At 52.4% G+C, this 23,271-nt stretch overlaps 13 protein-coding genes across 13 annotated transcripts; 4 read left to right on the forward strand and 9 right to left on the reverse strand.

The window, feature by feature from the left end:
• Positions 1 to 1,474: 1,474 nt before the first annotated feature.
• Positions 1,475 to 2,306, forward strand: K489DRAFT_409060 (uncharacterized protein; the record flags this gene model as incomplete). The annotated part of the gene is made up of 2 exons (XM_033607540.1): positions 1,475 to 1,940; positions 2,047 to 2,306. 2 exons carry the CDS (start codon positions 1,475 to 1,477, stop codon positions 2,304 to 2,306), a joined length of 726 nt encoding a protein of 241 aa, XP_033461743.1.
• A 287-nt stretch (positions 2,307 to 2,593) lies between these two features.
• K489DRAFT_379145 (uncharacterized protein) lies at positions 2,594 to 3,483 on the reverse strand. The gene has a single exon (XM_033604580.1). It carries the CDS (start codon positions 3,458 to 3,460, stop codon positions 2,750 to 2,752), a length of 711 nt encoding a protein of 236 aa, XP_033461744.1. The 5' UTR covers positions 3,461 to 3,483; the 3' UTR covers positions 2,594 to 2,749.
• Positions 3,484 to 4,765: 1,282 nt separating this feature from the next.
• K489DRAFT_379146 (uncharacterized protein) lies at positions 4,766 to 7,617 on the reverse strand. The gene has a single exon (XM_033604581.1). The coding sequence runs from the start codon at positions 7,504 to 7,506 to the stop codon at positions 5,077 to 5,079; it is 2,430 nt and encodes an 809-aa protein (XP_033461745.1). The 5' UTR covers positions 7,507 to 7,617; the 3' UTR covers positions 4,766 to 5,076.
• On the reverse strand, positions 7,579 to 9,016 carry K489DRAFT_188205 (uncharacterized protein). Its single transcript, XM_033599503.1, has one exon. The coding sequence runs from the start codon at positions 8,715 to 8,717 to the stop codon at positions 7,980 to 7,982; it is 738 nt and encodes a 245-aa protein (XP_033461746.1). The 5' UTR covers positions 8,718 to 9,016; the 3' UTR covers positions 7,579 to 7,979.
• Positions 9,017 to 10,410, reverse strand: K489DRAFT_188204 (uncharacterized protein). The gene has a single exon (XM_033599502.1). The coding sequence runs from the start codon at positions 10,054 to 10,056 to the stop codon at positions 9,316 to 9,318; it is 741 nt and encodes a 246-aa protein (XP_033461747.1). The 5' UTR covers positions 10,057 to 10,410; the 3' UTR covers positions 9,017 to 9,315.
• A 565-nt stretch (positions 10,411 to 10,975) lies between these two features.
• Positions 10,976 to 11,812, reverse strand: K489DRAFT_188225 (uncharacterized protein). Its single transcript, XM_033599504.1, has one exon. The coding sequence runs from the start codon at positions 11,743 to 11,745 to the stop codon at positions 11,227 to 11,229; it is 519 nt and encodes a 172-aa protein (XP_033461748.1). The 5' UTR covers positions 11,746 to 11,812; the 3' UTR covers positions 10,976 to 11,226.
• A 419-nt stretch (positions 11,813 to 12,231) lies between these two features.
• Positions 12,232 to 13,691, reverse strand: K489DRAFT_379148 (uncharacterized protein). The gene has a single exon (XM_033604582.1). The coding sequence runs from the start codon at positions 13,193 to 13,195 to the stop codon at positions 12,566 to 12,568; it is 630 nt and encodes a 209-aa protein (XP_033461749.1). The 5' UTR covers positions 13,196 to 13,691; the 3' UTR covers positions 12,232 to 12,565.
• Positions 13,692 to 13,879: 188 nt separating this feature from the next.
• Positions 13,880 to 14,647, forward strand: K489DRAFT_369560 (uncharacterized protein; the record flags this gene model as incomplete). The annotated part of the gene is made up of 1 exon (XM_033603046.1): positions 13,880 to 14,647. One exon carries the CDS (start codon positions 13,880 to 13,882, stop codon positions 14,645 to 14,647), a length of 768 nt encoding a protein of 255 aa, XP_033461750.1.
• A 1,116-nt stretch (positions 14,648 to 15,763) lies between these two features.
• K489DRAFT_369561 (uncharacterized protein) lies at positions 15,764 to 16,402 on the reverse strand (the record flags this gene model as incomplete). The annotated part of the gene is made up of 3 exons (XM_033603047.1): positions 15,764 to 16,192; positions 16,221 to 16,332; positions 16,374 to 16,402. 3 exons carry the CDS (start codon positions 16,400 to 16,402, stop codon positions 15,764 to 15,766), a joined length of 570 nt encoding a protein of 189 aa, XP_033461751.1.
• A 438-nt stretch (positions 16,403 to 16,840) lies between these two features.
• K489DRAFT_369562 (uncharacterized protein) lies at positions 16,841 to 17,647 on the reverse strand (the record flags this gene model as incomplete). The annotated part of the gene is made up of 1 exon (XM_033603048.1): positions 16,841 to 17,647. The coding sequence occupies one exon, from the start codon at positions 17,645 to 17,647 to the stop codon at positions 16,841 to 16,843; it is 807 nt and encodes a 268-aa protein (XP_033461752.1).
• A 1,981-nt stretch (positions 17,648 to 19,628) lies between these two features.
• K489DRAFT_188313 (uncharacterized protein) lies at positions 19,629 to 20,796 on the reverse strand. Its single transcript, XM_033599507.1, has 3 exons — positions 20,180 to 20,796; positions 19,855 to 20,126; positions 19,629 to 19,799 (listed from the first exon to the last, which is right to left on the reverse strand). The coding sequence occupies exons 1-3, from the start codon at positions 20,457 to 20,459 to the stop codon at positions 19,788 to 19,790; spliced, it is 564 nt and encodes a 187-aa protein (XP_033461753.1). The 5' UTR covers positions 20,460 to 20,796; the 3' UTR covers positions 19,629 to 19,787.
• Positions 20,672 to 21,850, forward strand: K489DRAFT_188258 (uncharacterized protein). Its single transcript, XM_033599505.1, has 4 exons — positions 20,672 to 20,927; positions 21,036 to 21,308; positions 21,559 to 21,582; positions 21,658 to 21,850. Exons 1-4 carry the CDS (start codon positions 20,883 to 20,885, stop codon positions 21,739 to 21,741), a joined length of 426 nt encoding a protein of 141 aa, XP_033461754.1. The 5' UTR covers positions 20,672 to 20,882; the 3' UTR covers positions 21,742 to 21,850.
• K489DRAFT_188263 (uncharacterized protein) lies at positions 21,619 to 22,991 on the forward strand. The gene has a single exon (XM_033599506.1). The coding sequence runs from the start codon at positions 21,959 to 21,961 to the stop codon at positions 22,694 to 22,696; it is 738 nt and encodes a 245-aa protein (XP_033461755.1). The 5' UTR covers positions 21,619 to 21,958; the 3' UTR covers positions 22,697 to 22,991.
• The last annotated feature ends 280 nt before the right edge of the window (positions 22,992 to 23,271 follow it).

Consider the following 23,271-nt stretch of genomic DNA (forward strand, 5'->3'; position numbering starts at 1 on the left):
CATATGTGGCGCATTCTTGTCAACGGCCATCGATTCGAACACTGGGGTCCAGATGTCGATTTTACGAGATCGTACCAGAGCCAGGAGCTTCGGCGGGGGCATGCGTTCACTGCTGCACAACACTCGCAGTAGCACACTCCGAGCATTTGCAAATGCTATAAAGGCTCATTCCGATGCATGTCTCTGTCTACTTGACCATGTGTACAATGGAACCGCTTGCGCGTCGTGATTGTCGTCAGCCATGCTTGGCAGGAAAGCTGCACAACAATGGTATAGAGGCCAGCATGTGCAGCATGCACACGCAACATACAGGACTTGTCTCAGACGCGACAAGACCTTGCATAATGGTAATGTGCTGGCAAAGACAAAGAATTCATCTCAACTTCAGCCTCTAGGCATGACGCAAGGTCGATACTTCTGAATTGCAATCTCACCGAAGAGCCGATCTCATCGCATCACGTGTGCTGCCACAAAGACGTTGCGAACGTTCTCCAGGTCTGCTGACCGAGAGCTGACCGAGATGTAAGCAACGGCGGGATAGCCATGTTGTTACTGTTGTGCAATCGGAAAGTGATGCCAGGTTGATATGGAGATGTGGCGGGAGTCTCGGGAGACAGCCGTTGCATTCAAGGGCAAAATCCCGCCCCTTTCGGTGCAGCCCACAGGGGCAAACAAGCGCAACCAGCGGGGAGCCGAACTCCGCCTTCAACGATCCCCAGCGATCGCCCAACAAAAGGCTTAAATTTAGCACACAAAAGACACGACATCCTTTACCTTACATCATCATCACATCTTCGAATGATCAGCAGGTGTGTAGCCGTTTCACGGTTGCCAGAGCCTACATGTGTTCGAACCATGGATTCTTGGCCCCTTAGGTGATGATCACTATACGCTACTGTCCAGTGCCGGAAAGTCGAGGGGTTGGTTCCTAGAGTTCCTGACATCGATCCGCCGGACGAGCTGTCGGGAATGCTAAACGTCGGCTCCGAAAGATTGGGCCCAGCCTTGTTCATTGTCAAGAATGATGGCGACCCAGCATTGATCCGGATTCGGTGTAACGACAGGAGCAAGCGGCGCCGCGCGTTCTTCCTCTCTCTCGCAGTACGATGCGGTGCATGGTGATGACTGCGTGCGATATCAGGTCCCGGAGCATCACCGAGTGACTGACCGTTGTGCCAGCCTTGCCACAACCCTCGTCATAACCATGGCGCGGGCATCAGGTAATTCCCAGACTATGCTGATGATCAGCATCGCAAGAAGGAAGCGCATTCTCGTCTGACCTCCATCCGCGCCATCTTGATATTCGTCGCTGGGGAGAGCATTTGCTGTAACCTTGAACATATATATGTAGGGCGATCCGTAGCTCGATCTAAAGTTTCTCTTCATCCTCATCTCCACCACACTCAGCAACCATCAAACACACTAAACAAGATCATCATCAAACACTCAACTTCGCACGTCCTCAACCAACAAGATGAAGACCTCTATTATCGCCTCTCTTGCCATCGCCACTTTGGCTGCCGCTTCTCCACAGCGCCCTGCCAATGCTCCCGCCGGACCTTGGCCAACAGCAGACTCGTCGGCCTACTCCGAATTTCAATCCTGGACCTCCGCCGCAAGCCTGACCGCATGGCCCACCGCCAGCAGTCAATGGGCCTCAGTAACTTCCGCCCACCCATTGCCCACTGGTCTGTCCTCCTACGCATCTAGCTGGTCGAGCTTGTGGACCGCTACTGGTACCGGCGCCTGGGGCCCTGGTATTACCGACCCTGCTGTCCACGGCGGCCCTGGCGGCTGGCACGGCGGTGCTGGCGGCCACGGTCCCTTCGGCGGCGCCAATGGCTGGGGTCAGGGCCCGTGGAACAGCAACGGCGACTGGACTACTGGCGCATGGACGAGCTGGTGGGGAACCGGCGCTTGCCCTCCTAGCACATGGCCTGGTAAGTCTCGGTCTTTCCTCGTTTCGTTCCCTGCTTTCAGGATTTGCAGCATTCTTCGCCGTATCTATGCCTCGTCCTCGTATCATGCTGACATCAATACTCTCAGGTTGGACCGAGTCTTCCTGGTCGACTGCGGCCCCGTGGACTTCCTGGACCTCTTGCACCGCCTCGACCACTTCCACCGGCGTCTATACTTCTACCAACACCAATGGCGTGGTTGAGACTCTTTCGACTTACGGTATCCGCGTCGCGCAAGCAGCCACTGACATCTCCTCCGGCGCGGCTGCTAAGCCGACTAACTATGCTGGTGTGATGGGCAGCGCTGCTGGAGTTCTGGGAGTCGTTGCCGGTGCTCTGCTGTTGTAAGCGATTGTGGACTTCGCTTGGATATCAAATGGTGTATGACTTGAGTATTGATGATCATGATGGGAGATAAATGGGTGGAAACGTCGTTTAGGTGCGCCATATACACCTTGCTTATATGATGCGTTTAGGATAGGAATGAGGTTACGATATGTATGGAATGAGAACTTTGAATCACTTGTGCATGATACTAGTAAATTATGAGCCGGAAAGCAAGCTCAACAGCTTTGTTATGCTGATCCCGGCCGCTTTTTCATTCGAATAATTGTCGTAGCTGGACGAGAGAACACGGGCGCTAAAGGTATCATCTCATTACTTCGTACAATGTGGTGTTGCTAGATCACGGTTGCTGAAACCAATTCCTTCAAATATTACACCAAATTGCCTTGTCCTCCACGCAATCGTCATCGCATTCTCCGCCCCTTGCATGGATGATCCATTAGCCACTAGCTGCTCTCTCCAGAGCCACTGCTCTTCGCGACTTCGGTCTTCCTACGAGATACTCGACTCCTACTATTAATCTCGGAAGCAGACAACACCGACTGTTTCATGCGTCCGTTCGTACGATTGACTGCTCGGAAGCTGCCGTTGTGCAATTCCTGTGCATCTGATTGTGTCGATTGCTCTCCGTCTGCCGGCACATGCAAGAAACTTAGGCGTTCATTGCCGAACATCGTGGCATGCCCGCTGATCAGATCTCCCACAGGCACTTGCGCAAAGCCTATGCCACTAAGAGCAGGGTTCAGCATGGCGGGCAATGGCATCATTCCGCTCCAGACTTCGTCGCTGGCTATCGTACCGTGAGCCTGCAGACCGGAGAATTGCTCGTAGGAGAGGCGCCAGCCTGGTGGTGGTATAAATCCGGGCACGAGACCAGGTATCGGAAGCAACAGAGACGCAGTGGAAAATGGCGACGTACGAGAGCCCCTCCGAGGAAGCCCTGGGAGTACCGCCCACGGAGTTGGTGAGGGCGCAATTGTTATCCATCCCATCTGCTCGCCATAAATGGCGCGATTATATGCGCATTCGCCCTTTTGCCACAGTTTGGACTGCTCGGTGGAAGCACCTCCCATCTGCTTCTCCTTCTTGGCGGCGATAGCATTGGTGACGGGATCGATTCGACGTAAGGCAAAAACATACTGCGCATATATTTGCATTTCGGCAAATTTCTGGAAGACAGACCGTTGCGTTGATCCGAAATGATGGTAAGAAGGAGCTGAAGCAGTGTGACGGAAATGCGCTCGTCCTAGTTGTGAGGCTTGACTCAGGATATAGCTGCCTCGGGTCATACCCTCGAATTCGCCTTTGGCAGCGATCGAGCTGCTTGCAGCAGTGATACGATTGATCGCATAGCGAGCACGCTCGTCGTTTGCACGGGCTGAGACATGCAGTCTTGCCCAAATGTCATCACAATTGGAACCCACAGGAGGCGGCAATGGAGGACACTTCGCGTCCGCATTCGCTTGCCACGTTAGCTGCATCCGCGTCGCCCAGAACCTGCGAGGACGTCAGCGATGGATTGATTCAGCAAGATTCTTGTCACGGACTCACCGATCGCGATGATCTCCTGGCTCACCCCAGTCCCATTGAAACAATGGCCCTGATACGTAACGATCTTGTTCGCTCGCGGTCCATCGGTCCATGAAGACATCATGGTCGAGGAAGCGTTTGAATTGCACGTAATCACTTTCCTGGACAATCTTCGGGTTCGCCATGAGTGACGCCTGTGACGTTAATTGCGCTGTTGAGTTATCGTTAGATGATGCCTGATGGGTCGAGATGTCCATCACTAGACATGAGAGACGAGCAAGACCTGCATTGACCCAGAGAATATCAAAATATGCAGAGAATGGAAGCCGCGGTGAATAGAGACACACTCGACGCTCGTTGTGTCGATTTACTGAGATACCGACTCGATTGGATAAAGCTGCATCGAATCTACTCAAGCGACATGAATGTACAATTTGCTGGCTCTTCATCACAAGGTACATGACCTTTCCTGCATGAAGCGTCTGCGATAGCAGCGTAAGAAATTTCGGGAGACAAGGCACAGGGATCCCGACAACTGCAGCCCGAAGGTCGCACAGCAGCAAACAGAAGGAGGAATGCAAATTGTCTCCCATCACGAAGCACCATACGTTCTCGAAGAGCGAGACCCAACCATTGAATACATGGATCGGTCAAAGCGGACAGGGAACTTCGACGGCCGAACGAGAACGAGTCAGCATTGTACTCGACCTTTAAAGACATAAATTTTGGTAAGGACCATATTCGTTGGCGTAGGAACGAAGCATCAGATTGTTCTTCGGGGTGCTCATTCTGATTTGACTGATACCTATGACGGATTGAGGATCAAAGGCAAGTTAGGTTTTGTAGAGGAAGATGATGCTTTCACGAGCAGATACGGAGCAGATCGAATATTAAACCATGTTTAGATGGAACTGACACCGATCGATCATGATTAATAGTTGATTTACCTTGTCTCGTAATAATATACAATGGATTCACCGCTATTGGCATTAATATCATCGCAAAGTCGAGAATTAACTACTCCTTCGGCTTCATTCGATTCCGCGGCCAGTGACGTCCGGGCAAAGTATAGTCAGATGAGATGATGATGATTGAACGCAACACGCAAGTACTCGCGCCAATGAACAAACATATTTCGTCACTACAAAGCGTGACGATGTGGTACAGAATTTGTTGTCTCCCAAATGACCAGCGCTATCCAGGTAGCAGTAACGCGGAACGAAGGCTTTTCTCTCACACGCCATCACGTTTCTGTGGTCATGACGGGTTGACTGACGAGTCCATTCAGCTGGAGATAGGATGGATGATTGTACTTTCCTGGGATCGAGAATTGTGACTTCGAATCACTGTTGGATCCGAGAGATTCGCGTGAATGGCTGTCCTGTGAATTCTGGAGTCTATCTTGCTCCAGGAGGACGAGTACTCTTCGATCCAGCGATCGCCGATAATGATCTAGCTCATCCATTGCAATAGGCGGCTCATCATCGCCAACGTCCGGAACCGTAGACCCGTATAACAATGGCGCTGAGCGTAGACTTTCGCCTGATTTCCTCATCATTGACAAATCGCCGGCTCGAATTTCATCCAGCATTTCTTGAAGCATATAGTCGTTCATCGATCTCTGCTCACCAGACACCGTCGTGAAACTTGAAGGATCTGTGTTGGCCCACAAAGATTCGTCATCGCCTTTCCTCCAGGAGGCTGTGGGCCAGGCGTTTGTATCATCTTCGTCATCTGTCCTTGAAGACGTGCTTGAGGATTGCCAGTTTTCGTATTGGAAAGGGGGACTCGGTGCTCTCACTGTGAACATTAACTGCTCGTCATTTGATTGAATTCGATTGCTCTTCACAAATAGCCCTTGATCGGTGACAAGGACGCCGTTGTGGCAATGTTCTTTGCTTTGCCCAAACCATATGGCCGACGTGACACGCTCTTTGGCGGCCGGCTCGTCCGTATCAGAGACCAAAGAGATGCCCCTTGATACGAATCGAGGTACTGCGTTTGGCTTGTTGAGGCAATGATCATGTGAACCAGAACCATCCGGCACCGCTTTGTAATTCTTATCATCGTGAGATGCAGTCGGGAACGTCCAATCAGGAACAAAAGACGGTGTGCCCTGTCTCCCTTTTTGAACGACTCGTTTCAAGCGCTTCAATCTGAACGCATCCACAGGTGAGTCCCTATCTCGAGACTCTACTGACGGTGGCGGATCCCTCCTGTGAGTGCGCATGTGCAGAATTCCCGACTCAGAGCTCAACGATGACGAACGACTGTCACGGCTCTTGATGACGTTCAGATCGAGATATGATTGCCCTCCGATCAATTCCGATGATCGTGCGGTTGTTAGATGAGATTGTGCGCAATGCTGGTCAGATGTCCGGCAGATCGGTTTTGAGTGAACCTCATTGGATGTATGAGAGCGCCGTGGCCCATGCGTAGTAAGATTGCTATGTGGTGAGCAAGAGGACTGCAAGCTGACTGCGGAGAATGCGCCGTTGTCTTGCTCCGCTGTACTTCCTTTAACGCTCGAATTGTTGGCAGTGGACAATACACTGCCATACAGGGAGCTTTGAGAAGATTTCGGGAAGCTGCTGGGGAAAATCTCACCGTATCTCGAGTCCGTCTTTGAATTTTGATCAATGTCGGACAGACTTCCTCTCCTCTCTTGTGGTAGTCTCGGCGATAATGGGAGCCCGAATGGGGGTGGTTTGCGTGCCGAGTTGCGTCGATTTCTATTGCTCCAAGAGCCGGGCAAATCGTAGAACATGGTGCTCCTCGTACCTTCCAGCTCGTCGCTCGGCTGAGAGCCTCTGGGATCTTCCGTCTCTTCACCCACTAAAATGTTCGGGAAAACAACATCTATGTTAAAAGGTGTAATTTCGACAGGCGGGAGCTGAGGAGGAATCCTCGCGGCTTTTGCTAACCTACGTTCTCGGATGCTTGCAATGGAAATTGATCGCACGTTCCGAACAGCTATCGTCTGGCGGTCTGCTAGGAATGCAAAGTCGCTTGCAAGGGCTGATTCATGAAGAGGCAGCGAACGGAGCCCGGGCGGCGATACCATCGATGGCATGTGTGGGCTCGATTTCGAACGACCCTTGAGCTGTGACTTAGGTGGGTTCTTAGGTGTTGTTGATAATCTTCCTTCTTCAGAAGTAGCCGCAAGCGACGATACCGACAAGGCGCTCCGAGAAAAGTGCTCGTTCTTCCTGAAAAGCGAAAGCTTCCTCTGGGACACACCAATCTCGGACTCATCTTCACTCGTTTCTCCCGCGGACCCCGCGATGCGCTTTGATTTGCGTCTAGAGCGAGTTATCGGTCGGAAGCTGAGCGAGCACCGATAGCCGAGCTTCGATCTCCTGGCATCGTGATCCACCTCGGATGTGGCATCGTCGGACACTTCATGGGCGAAAGTAACCTGTCTCAGCGGAGATCTGACGATACTCCATGCATTTGCCGAATTGGCTCTGCTTCGGGGATTCTTGACTTCGCTGTCATGACCGCATAGCTGGTCGGAGGAGTCAACTTGATCGCTTTGGTTTCCGATTGTATGTGATTCTTCCTCGTGAAGAATCTTGGCCTTTTTGGTCTGCTCAAAATCTTGCAATAGTTCGGACAGAGCAATGCACGCCTCGTTGGGTTTCAAATTGTCGCGAGAATGTAGAATCGACATCGTACCTAAGCACGATGACGTTGCTCAAATCATGGAGTTCAAGGTTGATAATTGTGACAACGCTAAGGCGAAGCAGAGTAGAACGTAAATGTATTCAGGGACCAGTGCTTCATTGATAAGCAACGTCGCGACGAGCGTGATCATCGTTCATCATGCCATCGCTCCATTTGCACAACGGAGTGCGCTTCGTAGTTCCTCGGAGCACAATGCCAAAACAGGAATACTGAGCGTGCATGACATCGCAACGCTGTGGTACAGGAACACAGACTATCGAATGGCGGGCGGCACAATCTGTGCAACGATACCTCTCCGGGCACAGAACATCCCCAACATGACAGAGCAAGCTTCTGGAGACATTTTCTTCGCATTTTGCTCGTTGCACCGGCTCCATTTGCTCGGGGAGTTGGCGAAATTGATTTGTGGCACCTTTTATAAGCGCAATTTGATGCAACAGATTGCTCGACAAGTGGAGGCTATTCTGTGGGATCTGCATCTTCTTCAACAGCCTGTGGGAAAGTGCCAGTGCTTTGCAGGGTTTGATTTCCAATGACCGCCAACGAAGCCGACGGACTGTGTTCATCAGATTCGAGCTCAGTATGCGAAGCATTCAGTGTGGAAGACCCGATCGCCTGAGTCGGCGTTTCATCACCTGGGTTGATTGAAGGCTCGCTTGATGTATGTTCACTCTTTAGCTCCGGTCGTACACGCTGTCTGACAGTACCTGGGTATGGTGCGAGCCGCGCCCTTCGTTCTGGGAACATCCTCCATTGTTGTTCCAGGTACGCTCGGCTTTGTCGCTCATAGTCTTCTCTGGAGACCATAACAGAAGGTGGCAAGAGAATCTCCTCGTATTCGCCGTCGATGAGCACTAAGTCGCCGAAGATCTGTACCCGCGCTTGTGGCTTCGCAGCCAAGCGCTTCGGCTGGATAGAGGGCTTCATTGGCTGGCGAAGCATCGCGAAGAATGGCGAATTGGCCCAGGCTGGTGGAAGACGGAAAGGAGATGGCTCAGGACTGGAACAGCTGGTTTCGGTGCTTACGTCGGATGGATCAGGCGAGCCCTGTTCCTCCTTCTTTCGATTGACCGGAGTCGTCATCAGCTGCTTATCCGACTCCATTTTCGCTGTAGATTGTTTGAGCATATGCGGGAGTAAATGAGTGGCGAGCATTTTATCCTCGATATGAGAATTTGCTCCCACATATTTCACCATTCGACAAGAAAGCACCCCGGCATTGCCCTTCTCTGCGGAGCGCTCAGTGTGATCCCGTCAGGGATACCGATGTGGTACATGACAGCACAAAGCAATATCGAATCATCGATGGTCAGCCCCTCTGCCGTGCAACATGAATGCTGACGTGGAGGTATCGTTTTGTCCATCCCATTTTCCAACACGCGATTGGCTTTCGCGAATGTGCGCTGGAGGTGCACGCCTTCAGGTTTATCGAAGGTAGGTCGGATGACATATCGGTCCTCATCGTCGCACAAACATCGGAGTCAGGTCCGTAGATTGGGCGGGACTTTTAGTACTTCCAGAACGTATCCATGATCTTGCAGAGTGCACGAAAAGCATCAATTTACATTGTCCTGCTTGATAAACCGGCAAGAGCAAGTACATTACGACTTATGGTTGAGCCAGCTTTATAGAGCGAGATCATCTTGAGCTGGATGGGTCTGTCGCATCTCAGACCGTCGTCATCGTGAATACAGTGAAGAAAAAAGTGTGAACGGAAAAGGGCAGGAGATTGAATCGAGCTCTGTCGAATAAAACAATTGGGTTTAGCGAACACTGCTATTTCAAGCGACGATCATCATCGTGCACGTCCGATATTATCGCCGTGTCCGCCATGTGGCGCCTCGGAGGAGGCTTTGCTCTTCAGACTTGGCTTCCCGGAATTGTATCGTGATGAACCGGCCGAGCCGCCTGGTTGGTATGATTGAGTCGTATAGTATCGCTGCCCATGTGAACTTGCGGCATTGATGCGCTGCTTGTTACGTACCTGGGCTGCATCTTCATCCATGCCAACCCGAGAAATTGACTTATTGCGAGCTTCCTGCATCATGACCAGCCGTTGAGCGTTGATCTGTGCGATTCTCGCTCGCTCCGCTTCCAGGTACTGTGCGAGTTCAAATTCAGCAACACCCACACGTTCTCGGGCTTGTGTCTGTATGCGTGCAATCATCGCTTGATGGTTTTGATGCGCACGCACGGCCTGACGGCGAAGTCGTTCTGCTTCGTGCTCGCGGATCTTGACCGCCCAGTGCTGATAGTATAGCACGTCCGGGGGTGCCATCTGACCAGGGGACATCATAATCACCTCCGCGTCGGGAAGTCCAGCCATGAGATGTGGCATGACTCTTGGAGATCCGCGAAGTTCCCATGCCTTTACTTCTTCGCTCTTGAGTTCAAAATCATATTCCACATTCTTGAGATCTTCCTTGGACTTCTTGGGTAGCTCTGCAATGAACTTGGCTCCTGGTAGAGACAAACGTCGTGCCGGTCGTGGAGTCTCATCATCCGAAGAGTCTGCACGTCGACCACAGGAGTTCATATTTGCAATTGGGTAGGATGCGGGGATCAAGATTAACCAGAACAATCAGTCGAGTCCATTTGTATGCTGTTTGTTGAGTGGCTCGGTCGATATTTGTGCTCATCGTCCTTCCGTTCGGCCAGCGCATGTTGCTCGAAGATGAGTGGGTGGGACTTTGAATGTCGCAAATGTGCTCGATGGAGCAATGCCTGCAGTCACACCTCGACAGTACCCCCGGCGATGGCAGGCATCGCCAGTCGACGTGGTAGCTCATTGACCTAGCATCTTGACATGAGGTTGGTGTGGAAGCTGCAAGGATGTACCTGGAGCAAATCCAGCTCAGCGCTTCGCAGCACTGTGGCGTATTTTACACGAATGTGGAAGAATACGTGGGTCCTTCAACGCGTGGTTTGCCACACCGGCGGTACTTGTGGATGAATTCATGGGAGACGGGACTTGATCGACTTGCGACCCGTACCTACCATGAGCTTGATTTACTAGGGTGGAAGAACCCGCAGGAACAAACAAAAGAGCCCGAAGTCTGCATTGCGGCCCGAACAAGCTCACATTGAACAAGCCGGAAGATCTTGGTCGGCCACGCTGACACGTCCGCAGCAGCCTGTGCGCAGATGATGCTGAGCAGCGTTCCGTTCTGTGAATAGTGTTGCCTCGCCCCTTGTCTTTCCGCATGTGCCCACTGGATCATGTGTCGTTCGAGCCAGGGCACCGATGTATCCTCAGGGTCATAGCAATGTAGCTTCTTGTACCGATAGTGATGAGCGGTACACTTGTTGTCCTGCATCGGGCCTCGAATTTCGCGAGCTCATACGGAAATTACTGTCTCACGAACAGACGTGCTCGTGGGAACAGGCTCTTTTATACGTTCCTTTTATCTCATATAGACCACTGCTGAAATATCTTTTTGATTCTTGTCTGGACACGCAATTTCTTCGCGATGATGTAAATACAAGTCTTTTCAAGCGTGAGCCTCTATTCAGAGCGAAATCAGCTTGCCCTCTCATTACTCTCGTTTTCAGCCAGGGTCATCCTCAAAGAGCGATAGCGAGGAGTCGTGTAGTTTTATTTCGACAAACATCACAGCAAGCGACTGCGAAGATCTCGCAGCCATCTGCCCGTAGATCAGTAAAATTCTCACCGAGATGGACTCTGAAAAGATGGCCGTGGGGAGCATCACACGGACGCTCGCACTGCATCTGACTCTACGCGGCTTCGAAGACAAATGCAACGACAGGCGGTGGCTGCGCGGTCGCCCGTGAGGCTTGAATCAACTTGGGCGCTGTCCAGATCGACACTTGCAGCTTGATTACACCATTGCGAAGATTGCCGGAGGCATTGAACATTGGCGCGAGCAGCCTGGCGCACAGCAAAACGATGTTCGGACGTCACCATCTCGAGCCAGGGTGATGGGACGGTGAAGAGAGTCCCCCAAGCTGGATCGCAGTTGTGCGGGCCGAAGTGCCAAGCGAGCCCTATATGTACCCGTGAATATGTCAACTGTATATATATCATATCAACTACAACCTTGGAATTATCATATCCCGTAGTACGAGAGTCAATCCTCTTCGCGTAGTGATGCATTTTAGATGTCAGAACAGCGCTTTCCCGTTGGTGGCTGTCGTGGAGCTTTTTTCTTTGGTGAAAATGCCTCCAAAAGATCAAAGTTATGCCTGCTGACGTGCTGTCATCCATCACAAGCCGCACCGGACGAGGACAACACGATGGGTAGTGCCCTCGATTGTCGAGTTTTATGAGACGCGCTAGACGAGAACATCACGATGGACAGTGCCATTGACAGTTAGGATTTTGATTTTCGCGGGGATAGATTCGAATGACATATTGTTTTGGTGAGGCTATCGGAGTCCATCGGAGTGCCCTGTCCGATTTGACCGACACATGCAACCAGGTGTATTCACTGTGCACGGATTTGTTCGCTCAGAGAGCTTGTATTTGCTGCTCATGCTTGCTTTGCTCATGCTTGCAGATGTCTTAATAATGGCGCCTACCATATTTGGATGGTCTTCGCAATTGTATACTACTGTAAATGTATCTTCCGCGATATAGTAGACATTTAATGAATGAGCCGTGTTTCTGGCGTTCTATGAGGCGGCTTATCGTTGTCACAAGTCTACCCCGCGTCACGCCACGATAAGACGCGATCCGCCTGCATGATAGATCGTCCAGAATGATGATGCGACGATTCTGAAGACAATTCTTCCTCCATTTATGCTAGCAGTTACAGCCGACACTGCTGAATAGAGGCAAAGGCGTGCGGTGTTCGGGCCCCCTGCATTTCCATGGCGACCAGAGTACTAACCCACGCGTCCTCGAGGGCTGCTACAGTCGCCCCAACATGTAGGTGCGCAGCGACTCGCGGACTCCACAACACATCACACCAACGAGCCAGTATTCTCTTCGCGTTACAAGCCTTGTCGAACAGTCGTGAAACGCAGCACTTTAACAAAATTTCGCGCTTGAATCGGGTCGAACACAGTCCTTCACTGAAGCTGATTCAATCGAGTGAGGTGGATCCATATGTACCGGGGCCACAGGCTGTCTCGGAAAGCTCAGTGAAGAACAGTGTGGCCCAAGCAGTGGAGTCTCGCAGATATCGAAAAGCGGCATCTGCCTTTTCGGGTCGGGCGCTTGCACTCGGACAAGCGCTGCTGTCGTCCCATTCGAGGTCCATTCGACGATCCCAGGCAGTGCTGGCACGCACGAGAGGAAAGCTTTTGCGCCGGACGGAGGTTGGGTCGATCCGTGAAGCTGCGTGGGAAGCTGAACGCAACAAATACCGAGCTGAGCTACGTTCAGCGGGCGCCTTGGTTGTGGTGGCTATCGGGATCGCGACAGCAGCCGTGACATGGAGGCTCGGGGTCGAGAAGACAAACGCCAGAGCTGAAATCACCGCAACGGCCGAGACAGTACCTGCCTTGTCGAACTCGATGCCCATTGCAATCACCAAATCGAGCGTAGACAGCTCAGCGGCGGCCATGCCAACAATAGCGACACAAGGGCTGCGAGCTAAGGGCAATGTCGAGGAGGAAGTCCCTATGAAAACATGGAAGAGCCTGCTCTGGAAGCGCGACTGATTCGAATTCCGTGGACCGGTGACATCGGACAGGGCACTCGGATGGCTCATTCATGTTCAATTCGCTTATAACTTAGAAGGAATTCGTTGGCTTTCACCCCGAGATGGTGGAAAGGAATGCCAACTTATTTACATCAGGTTGTCGGACTGCCCCATCCGAAATGACGGATCCTTGTAGGGCACACGTCATGGCGAAATCGAGCGAGGGTCTCAAAGCCTGTCCCCATTAGACATGGGCTTCAGGGGATATCATGGCATCACTCGCAAGACAATGCCACGTATGTTTGCGTGAACTTGGATTTCCTCTCATGGCCTCTCTCAGCTGGTTCTGGTTAATCCGCGCTCAGAGGCAGGATTCATCGGTTCGGCTGGTCGATGACTTGCAGCGCGGGTTGCTTTGCAGAAGTGCAGTGTGCCCAAAGTCGAGCCGATGCAGCTTGTTTTGGTAACAGAATATCACTTCGTGTAATGTGCTAGAAATTTGGGCAGGCGCAGACCTCGATGGCCCATTTGAGATGATTTCGTAGAAGCCCAATGAAATGACGAGGTATTTAATAGTGAATCCAAGGGCTTGAAATGCCAATGCTGGCATGAAATTTAATGCTTGAGGGCTACGGCTCGGCCCATTTTTGCGCCAGGAACGCACTTGCGGCTCCCATTAAATTTTTTGAACCACCACCGACATGACCTCATTGCCAACACGGCGGAATATCTTCGTAAATCACATCTGCGACAATGGCGCCGACACGTATACGAGCACGAGCTGCTCGGGCAGCGAATAAAGATCCTCGAGGACGCTATGCGCCTCCAGAAGACGGATACGAGCCCGCACCGCCAGCCTCAGCCACGGAATCCCTTCCGTCAATTCTCAAAACGAAGACTTCGTTGTCTAACAGCCGATATCCCGCCGATGACAGCGCAGCATGGCGTCTTAACAAGCGTGATAAGCGCACAATTAAGCACAATTCGCTGCTCGCAAAAGTTCGCGATGGCGGAATCCAAAAACCTTCTGCAAAACCGAGACGTCCTACGAAGAAATTGAAGGGCAATATTGGCGAGCTGGCGGATGCGCTACCGGATGTGGACGAGGACGATGAGCTATTGGACAGCGAAGATGAGGGTTGGGAAGGCATCTCTGGCGACGAGGCGGATGCCCTGACGGTCGATGGCGATGTATCAATGACACAACCAGGCACGGCGGCGAAGAAGCGCAGAAGACGAAAGCCTACCGCAGCTTCGGCACAAGGCAAAATGGTCATGACAAGTCTCAAGCATCGCCCTGGTGCGATGAAGAAGAAAATGGCCATGGAAGGACGGGAGATGGAGAGATTTCAAAAGAACCTGGCTGTCATGGTCGGCGGCAATAATGCGCAAGCAGCATCTGCAGGTCGCACAGCAGCAACTCCAGCAGTCTCTGCTCCTCAGCAGGCTGATCGATGGGCTGCTCTGAGAGGCTTCATCAGTAACACGATGGTACAGAACAAGGCTTTCGCTGGCGCGTGAGCTGGGCATGAACAATGTGCGGTGTGCCTGTCGCTCAGCGCTCACTTCTGACTAATCGTTCTGTTTTCGAACCAGATTGGAATGAATTACCGAATCGCACACGGGTCTTGGGAAGAGTTGAGATCCCTGACAACATGAATCTCAAATCGCTACACCATTGGAGCAGTAGCCAGCATTGATCCCTTGACAAACGATTGCCAGCTCGACGACATTAACGAAAATTCGAGAAGCCATACTTAGGCACCATGAGCATCTAATTAAATTACAATGTATCAAAGGCTCAAGCAGTGGATTCGGGAAAAGGACTCCAAGCCACTCATCGGATTCACGCGGCACAACATCATGAGCACCATGGACTCTATAGCGCTCCCATCCTTCCGTCAGAAACAACAAACGCGAAGCCCATCCCGCTCATACCAATACTATTTACAAGCTTCCGTTAAGAACTTTCTTTTAAGGCATCAGCTCGCCTCGCATGTAGTCAGTCCAGCCGCTACTATCGTTCAATTGCGCCTCTGATTGGCTTGGGAGCTAGCAAGCTTCTGCTCCGGCAAACATCTGTAAAACCCCCCAGTCTCTTGGTTGCCATATCGATTCAAATTCGTACGAGGATGAAGACCAGCTCCGATCAACTCGCAATCATGGGCATGGTGAGTCAGCTTCGCCGTTCTGTCATTCAGGGCTGTAACGGTCTCTCGGCGGGTTGCACAGCGCCGGGTGTAAGTTGCTGTCGCCGGAATCTTCTTCCTCCTCGCAGTATGGGCAGAGCTTCTTGGGATCCCGGTAGTTGTTGTGATAGCACCAGAACCATTGGCAAACTCTGAGGTGGGTGCCCACTACGAGTTGGCGTTGATGACCACCTACTCCACAAGGTACGCTTTCGACCCAGCTCTGGACTGTGTGGCCGCGGCGAGCACAGAGGAGAAGCTTTCCGTGACACATGATGTCTTTATCTCTGTTTATTCGGGACGACGGTTTGCAGATTGACTCAGGAGCGATTGATGACTCGTTTCTTTCTGGCGATTCCGTCCGTAGTAAACGGATTCCACTTCAAGAAAAGCAGCTGCTTTGATAATTATTCAACAAAACGACCCATGATGCCCATTTTGCAGTTGTCTACTTTCCGGCATTCTTATAACCGTTTCCATGCGATGCAAGTCTCACAGCAGAAAGCGCCCTGGCGTACAGTGCATGGAGACTACTCTGAAACGAGCAGATCACGTCGCACAATTGATATTCCCCTACCCTCTCGTACGACAGTTTTGGATCCCCATCGTGGCGCCCTGTCATTGGGAAATCTGGCCGTGAAGCCGGCGCGAGCGGCTTTTGTATTGATAACGAAGTCATCAGAAAAAGAAGCTCAGATGGAGGTACGCATCTCGCCCATGCATCGCGCTTAGCAAGGCAGCCTCGAAAGGAAATTACCCAGAAGCCGAAATTTCGACGCACGCGGGTAATTTCCATGTGGTTCGCCAGTTCGGAAAAAAAGGCGTCGTCTGAGATCGAATTTTCATTGGTTCCAAATAGGAAGGCCAGTGTGGATCCCTGGTAAATTCATAGAAATCAGGCGTACCTTCTGTTTACAAATACCGAACGCGCCATCGGTTGCGATTAGGGAAATCGTGCTTTGATATGGGTGTATTGAAATAGAGACTGGGTAAGGCATCTCATCATGCACATCATGGCTGTCCTGTACGACAGATGTTGTTCTGGGTTCATGACATACCTGTCAATGAGAAGAGGAGTAGCCGACATGGCTGGTGTGTTGAACATGGATCAAGTTGCCTATCGCGTCGCACACCACTCCATCTGCAGCCGAAGAGAGAAGTCGGACAGACCATTCGAGATTAAGATATCACGACTTGGGACGAAATCATCAGCTGTACGATGGAGAAGGTTTTTGCAGATATGAAAAACTTCGATTGATCATTGTTATACAAAATCACGCTGCCGCAAATACGGTCTCGCAAAGGAAATAATTCCAACAAACTCCCAACAAAAGAAAAAAATTCTCGTTAACATTCTCCGATCGCGCAATACCATCCCTTCAACCGCACCAGTGATCATCAACCAAGACAATACAAATCGACCATCAAGACCCCAATCTTAGGATAGCGTAACCCAAGACCACCGATCCTGATATCAAGCTCAAGTCCCCTTTCAGCAAACAAACTCCACTCAAGCGCGCCTCCACTAGCGGCGTCTACGGGGCGCTCTCTCAGACTCCGTCGGATCGAGACGTCTCTTCCACGAGCCGTCGTTGAGATGATTGAGGCCCGCGCGCTGAAACGAGCCCGGCGTGACATTCGGCGCGAAGATGTCCCCGTTGACGGGCGCTCGCAGGGGGCTGATGGCCCGGGTGCCGGTCCGAACGTAAGGTCGTTTGGGGCCGCGGGGCCCGGTCATCGGCGGCGGATCGCGGACGGCCGGATCCACGGAGAAGGCGCCGAAGGAGGAGGCGAAGTTCGGCGCGTAGCGGCGGTGCGAGAGGCTGCTGCTGTCCGGCACGGGGCCAGCGAAGAGGCCCGGCGGGGAGGAGGCGCTTGAGGAGGAGGATCGGGAGGAACGACGGCTGTGCGGAGAACCTGGTGGTGGGACATCGTGGAGCGGGCTGCTGTGGCGGCTGCTGTGGCGGCTGCTGTGGTGGCTCCCGTGGTCGCTGTGGTGGCTGCTGTGACGGCTGTGGTGGCTGCCATGGCTGCTGACGCTGCTTCGGCGGGAGCCAGGCGGCGAAGGGGAGAGGCCGTGGAAGCCGCCGGAGAGGGGATCGCCGCCGCCGAAAAACACGATTGGAGACCACTCTCGCGTGGGGCTGTGGCGACTGCCATGGCTGCTGACGCTGGCTCGACGAGAGGAAGGAGGCGAGGGGGAGACTCGGTGGTGGCCGCCGTTGAGGGGATCGCCGCCGCCGTAGAAGACGCTCGGGGACCACTCTCGCATGGGCGATGGTGGTCCGTAGACCGAGGGGCTGCGAGAGGAACGCCTGCTGCCGGGATACATGGTGAAGTCTCTCGTGGAAATGAGTCAAATCGGCTGTTCACTCTTCAAGACTGTTGGAGACTCCTGATGAACCGGTGTGTGATGATCAAGAGCCTCCATGATGATTTCTTTCTGCTCTTATATCTCGCTTGAGAGGGAGAGCTGGTGAAAGGAGCATGATCTCCTGTTTGCTTGCATGTGTGAAGAAACACCCACGAGAATGGTGTTGTGAAAGCCATCTGCGCAAACGATCGGGAGCCATTGCGGAGCGATCCTTCAACGAGGAGAAGAAAGAGAATATGCTTTCGACTCAGAGGAACCGTGGAGTTCCAGCAAACAAATCGCTTTGTTGTTGACACATTCACACATGGGATTCCATCCTACACAGACGGAAACGAGAACTCCCGTTGCACACAGAGCGTCATGTAGAAAGAGGATATGCTTTCGACCAGAGGGATCGTGGAGTTCCGGCACAGGAATTGCTTTGTTGACGGTGGTGATGCATTCTCTACATTCGCATTTCACCGGGCATAGCCTGGACTTCCATCTAGGAGTGTGGTCCTGTAAGGGTCGATGAGCCCCACGTGGAGTATGACCACGCAATGAAGATTCATTGGTCTCGATGAAAGAATCCTCAGCCACCGTTGTCTACGTATATGAATGATTATCATGGCCAAAGGTTGCGATCGACCGTCTCGACGTAGACGTCTTTGAGATTTTCTTCAGATCACGTAGAACGAGCATCGCGCCCTCCCTCAGCAGCGCCGCGATCCATCAATCGACCATTCCCATCTTTACCGATGTCGGCCAGAGATTGAATATCGCATACACTCTCCGTCGCGATCCGAGCAAAGAATCGATCGAGGGCAAATCCATACTTGCCACGGATTCTCACAACTGCAATCCAAATAATGACAAGATCATTAAAACGGAATGTGAAATGGAGAAGCATCAGGGGGTGGATCCCCTTTCAGAACACATTCCTCGCATTCACCGCACGGTCGAAACTCAAACGAAATGCTGGATTGGACCCGCCCGCACGCACAAATGCACAGGAAAGGCAAGTGGTCGTCGCTGGTCGGAAGGTCGGTCCGCCCGGGGGGATCCCTCTCCACGTGGCGACCGCGCCTCATGGATGCCAGGGGCCCATTCTCTGCTTGTGTGTCTCGGTACGTCACCATCCACATTTGCCACAACCGGAAGGGCATGTCCCTAGTCGTATGAAGACAAAGTCGCACCAGATCTCGACCGAAAAAAGTCCATTACCACATTCCTGGGAGAAATGGGTTGCGCAGGACGTCCAGGGTGGCGTGGCGATAGCGATGCTTGAGGAGTCTTTTTTGCGGCCTGCGCGACACTCATTGCATAGACCTTTCACAGTGGTGTTTTGTACCTATGAGGCAGACAACAGCGATCGCGAGTGCCGCGATTCTTTTGCGACGAGATTCTTCACCTATGTAGTACGACCGTGGAGGAGGTTTGATAGGAATGCTTAGTAATCATGAAAATTTATGAAGTGGTCGTTAGGGTTGCGTTCCGACAGACTGTCCTGCCTGAGAAGGAACATCGAGCTCGATTTTCGAAGGAGATGTATGTACATCACGGCAAACGTTGTTCAATGTACTCCGTGCAGCTGCTTGGAGATCACAACGTGAGATTAATTCTTCCGGTGGGGAAGTATCCCAGCATGAGCCGAGAGATAATACGCACTTTCCTGATCCCAGAGAGAACGAGTGAGATTTCCAACTCAGTGCTGGAAGACCAAGAAATCTCCGTCTCTCGTGTCGCATTTCGACATTCTGTGGCTGTCTACAGGCAAGCGGTCGATCTCAGGGGCAATATTCCAACTATAGTTTCTCAGCTTATACACGCTGCCTGTGGCTGAGGGAGCATAAGTTTACCTGAAATCCTATCTGGAGCATACGGGCAGACGTACACAATTCCAAACGCTGCAAGTCAGGTATACCTCCAGACTCAGTGACCGATGAAATCATCAAGCTTTTGAGAAGATCTCCCCCATCGAGTTGTCTCCACCTCGGATGTACGTCTAGACTCTGCATCAGCCACATATGTGTTGTCATGCTTTTCTAACCGATGAGATGTCGAAGATCGTGCAGAGGTGATGGGATCAAATGGGCGATGGTGGTGGATAGGCTTTCGGCTAGAAAGACACCTGCATGCTAATGCCGTCAGCTGCACGGGCCGCATGTGTCGCAGGAAGGACATGCCATGGGCGCTTCTGGCAGATATCCGGTCCGTCGATGTGGCTCACGATGAGGTTCTCGGGGAGATGAGACGGCAGGATGCTGCTCACGATGGAGAAACCCGCACATGCCAGCGAGACCTGACGTGTAGTATGTCCGGAGACTGGTGACTCTGAGGCGCGAATGTTGTATACCTAGGTATATCTGATCTGATCGCAGAGGACTGGAGCGCAGTTGAAGTTCATGGGCATAAAAAGTGTGCCGTTCCTTCCGAGCGGGCCGCGCACGAGGTCGCACTATTATCTGATGTTTAGCTTTCCACCTTTCCTGCCCTGTCAGCGTTACCTACAAGTACTCGTCTCTGTCATTTCGCTTCCCATGCTGCATTCGGGAGTGATATCAGTGTGACGCGGCCAAGCTGGAGACTGATGGCGCTTATTTGAGTCTCCTCTTGTGACGAGCAGAAGGAGGCGGAGGAGGAGGAATCGGAAGTAGGAGAGGTCGTGTGGCTGGGGAGTGAGAGAGTGGGAGAGAGAGAATGTTGTCGGTGTGTGATGAATCGGTGATGTTATTGTCGTTGTTTCTGTTGGTGTTGCTGCTGTCGCGATTGGCGCACTATTACGTTCCATTTCATGTACTGCAGGTGCTGGCTACACTTCCAAGGTTTCTACTACGATCAGACTAGCCAAATTGTTGCTATTTGCGGCACAGCAGCATCGCCCTCTCTGCTGCCTGCTACTGTTACTGCTTGATGAACTCGCGTGTGATGTTCCTCATATGATAGAAATGTCCAACTGCGCCGCTTCAGATCGCGTCGATCCTTCGTCATTATTTTTCCCGTCTTTGACTGTGCCTCATTGAATAACCAAGCTTTGTCGGCGTAGGTAGTGTGACTCTTCCTTCCGACTCATCCTCCTCCTCCTCCTCTTCGAATCTTAATCTCTCTTCTCTTTGTTCTACTACATTATACATCGCCAAACGAATCACCTTTCCGATATCTACGCGACAACTCCAGACACCGTTGCATACCACTCAGTGAAGATTGAACAGCCATGGCCATCGCACTGTTCGGCAACCTAGGCATTCGCGCCGTCCTGGTAAGTCGCAACGATCGCCTGCAGAGCTCTCAACCCTTAGAGCGAGTCTGGCGCCGCCGAGGAAGGTGAAATCCCACCGCTGACCGTCCTTTTGCGGCATTCACACAGATCATCAGCGCCGCCGTCATCATCGGTCTCTCCGTCTACGTCCGCGACATCTTCCAGCCCTACAAGGAGTACTGCGACTTCGAGAGCGTCAGCGGCTGCGACCTCATCAACAAGTGGACCACCGGCAGCCGCTATGGCATCTTCGTCGGGGTCTGGGGCCTCCTCGCTGCTTTCCTGGGCATTGCCGCGGGGTTCGTTTCCAGCGCCATCGCCACCTTTGTCGCTGTCGGAGTTGATGTGCTGGCGACGATCTTCTACCTTGCGGGTGCAGTGGTAAGTGTTTCCTCGTATTCGTTCCCTTTTTGGGCTTTCCCTGGTTATTTTTCTTGTCGATTCGCTGTTTTGCTTCTTCTGGGAAGGAAAGGAAGGAAGAATTCACTCTCGAACGAACCGCGCTCCCTGCAAACAAAACCACGCATCTCATCTCACAGACCTTGCCCGCTTTCCTCCACCATCTCCTTTTCCTCCTTCTCCTTGTCCCTTCTCCTCTTTTGACCAATTTCTTCTGACTCTCCCGCCACAGAATTTCACCGTCCTCTTCAACCAGGCCGGCGGCAACGACAAATTCTGCCGAGGCAGCGACGACGCCAACCTCTGCAACACCCAGAAGACCCGCATCCAGGCCGACTTTGCCTTCATGTGGATCGGGTTCATCCTCAGCATCTTCGGCGCCGTCGTCATCTTCCTGGTGCACCGCTCGAAGTAGAGGGACTCTTCTGCTAGGTCGGGCAGAAGAGGGCACGGGCGATGAGAGAAAAGGAGGGACGACATGGATGATCGGGAGTTTGGATGAGGTTTGTGGTGCACACATGAACAGGGCAGTTGGGCGTCGCATGTTATGATACGACTCGGCGATGATGGTTCTCGTGATTTTCATCGAGAAGAGCTGCGAGAGGACAATTGGGGCAGAGAAACACGCATAGATGTCGCTTGGCTTGGACGATTCGGGAATGAAAATATTAATGACGCTGCCTTTTTTTGGATTACATCATGAGATGATAATATTTGACGAAACAAATTTGCTTTGCGAAAAGTGTGCGCGCGACATTCTTGAGTCCCATATAACACGAATCCTCGCTCCTCCATCGGAAACGTTTCTCCGTGGCGAGGCAGCCTGCATGGTAATGACAGAGAATCGAAGAGTTGCCGGCCAAGGCAGGGCGATTGAGGTTCACGTGCGACGAGGACTTCCCTGTAACTCGCGCGATGGGAAATCTCCTCGGGAGCGTGTGTGGTCACGACGAAGACCCCGAACCGGTTCGGTCTTGCTTGCATCAAGACGGCTTCTCACGTATTTCCGACGGATTAGTCACGCATGTCATTGTTCTCTGTTCCGAGGTCGTCGCCTGGGTGGGGAGGGCAGTCGACCGTCGGCGAGACAGCTTCCGATGGGGACGGGAGTGCGAATAAGAAAACCCTGGCGGATGGGGAAAAAGTCTGGAATCTGTCTGGAACACACCTGTGACAGCATTACAGCCAATGCCGCCGGACCTCACATTTTGGAGAGTGCAGTCCGTCTGCTCGACAGACTCCTCCGCACCGGAGGCCGGCGCCGAGGAGAAGACAAGGTTTCTCTTTGTGACAGGCGTGACAGGGAACGCTTTGCCCGTTCTGCTCGTATCGATCAATGCGAACGACATCCGAGGCGGCATGCACAATGACAGCGGACAAGCTTGGAAGCGGGCCAGGAACAAGACACAAGCGAACCATCGAGAGGGAAAAAAAAGCCACCCGGGCAGCCACAGGCCTGGGAACACAGGTGGAAATGGTCGCATCGGCCCACACAATTGATGGGGATTTGGGCGGGAGGAGAGGAGCCACGTGCGGGGACAGAAAACCGCCATATGGTCCACCCTTGGAAGTCATCATCAGAGTCTCCAAGACGGGCGATTCTCGTCCCCCAGTGACCAGTGACCAGTCTCATCGTGCCCATATTTCATGTGTGTGTCATCAGCCCCAGCTTTGGCTTTGGCTTTGGCTTTGGCTTTGGGTCGATTTGACGATGGATGACACGCCCATCTCTGGCTAGCTCGCTTGCATTCTCCGCTTTTTTCCCTCTCTTTCCCTCTCTTGTCACTCACCATCACTCCGTCAGCCCACTGAAACTACTCCTCCAATGCACTAGTCAGCCCACGGAACTCTTCCACCATTGCACTAACAAGATCCCGCCGACGAGACCACACACACACACACACGCACCACGCTTGACCACTCTGCGACATTCTCCACGCCGATC

The sequence above is a fragment of the Dissoconium aciculare genome, assembly GCF_010015565.1.
Source record: "Dissoconium aciculare CBS 342.82 unplaced genomic scaffold K489scaffold_4, whole genome shotgun sequence".
Classification (NCBI taxonomy): domain Eukaryota; kingdom Fungi; phylum Ascomycota; class Dothideomycetes; order Mycosphaerellales; family Dissoconiaceae; genus Dissoconium; species Dissoconium aciculare.

Coding starts and splice junctions, on each gene's coding strand:
- K489DRAFT_379145 (XM_033604580.1), bottom strand. CDS start 3,460: ATGCAAATATATGCGCAGTATGTTTTTGCCTTACGTCGAATCGATCCC.
- K489DRAFT_379146 (XM_033604581.1), bottom strand. CDS start 7,506: ATGTCGATTCTACATTCTCGCGACAATTTGAAACCCAACGAGGCGTGC.
- K489DRAFT_188205 (XM_033599503.1), bottom strand. CDS start 8,717: ATGGTGAAATATGTGGGAGCAAATTCTCATATCGAGGATAAAATGCTC.
- K489DRAFT_188204 (XM_033599502.1), bottom strand. CDS start 10,056: ATGAACTCCTGTGGTCGACGTGCAGACTCTTCGGATGATGAGACTCCA.
- K489DRAFT_188225 (XM_033599504.1), bottom strand. CDS start 11,745: ATGGATGACAGCACGTCAGCAGGCATAACTTTGATCTTTTGGAGGCAT.
- K489DRAFT_379148 (XM_033604582.1), bottom strand. CDS start 13,195: ATGAGCCATCCGAGTGCCCTGTCCGATGTCACCGGTCCACGGAATTCG.
- K489DRAFT_188313 (XM_033599507.1), bottom strand. CDS start 20,459: ATGGAACGTAATAGTGCGCCAATCGCGACAGCAGCAACACCAACAGAA. Junction 20,127..20,179: donor AATGACAGAGACGAGTACTT/GTAGGTAACGCT, acceptor ATCAGATAATAG/TGCGACCTCGTGCGCGGCCC.
- K489DRAFT_188258 (XM_033599505.1), top strand. CDS start 20,883: ATGGCCATCGCACTGTTCGGCAACCTAGGCATTCGCGCCGTCCTG. Junction 20,928..21,035: donor TAGGCATTCGCGCCGTCCTG/GTAAGTCGCAAC, acceptor GCATTCACACAG/ATCATCAGCGCCGCCGTCAT. Junction 21,309..21,558: donor TCTACCTTGCGGGTGCAGTG/GTAAGTGTTTCC, acceptor CTCCCGCCACAG/AATTTCACCGTCCTCTTCAA.
- K489DRAFT_188263 (XM_033599506.1), top strand. CDS start 21,959: ATGTCGCTTGGCTTGGACGATTCGGGAATGAAAATATTAATGACGCTG.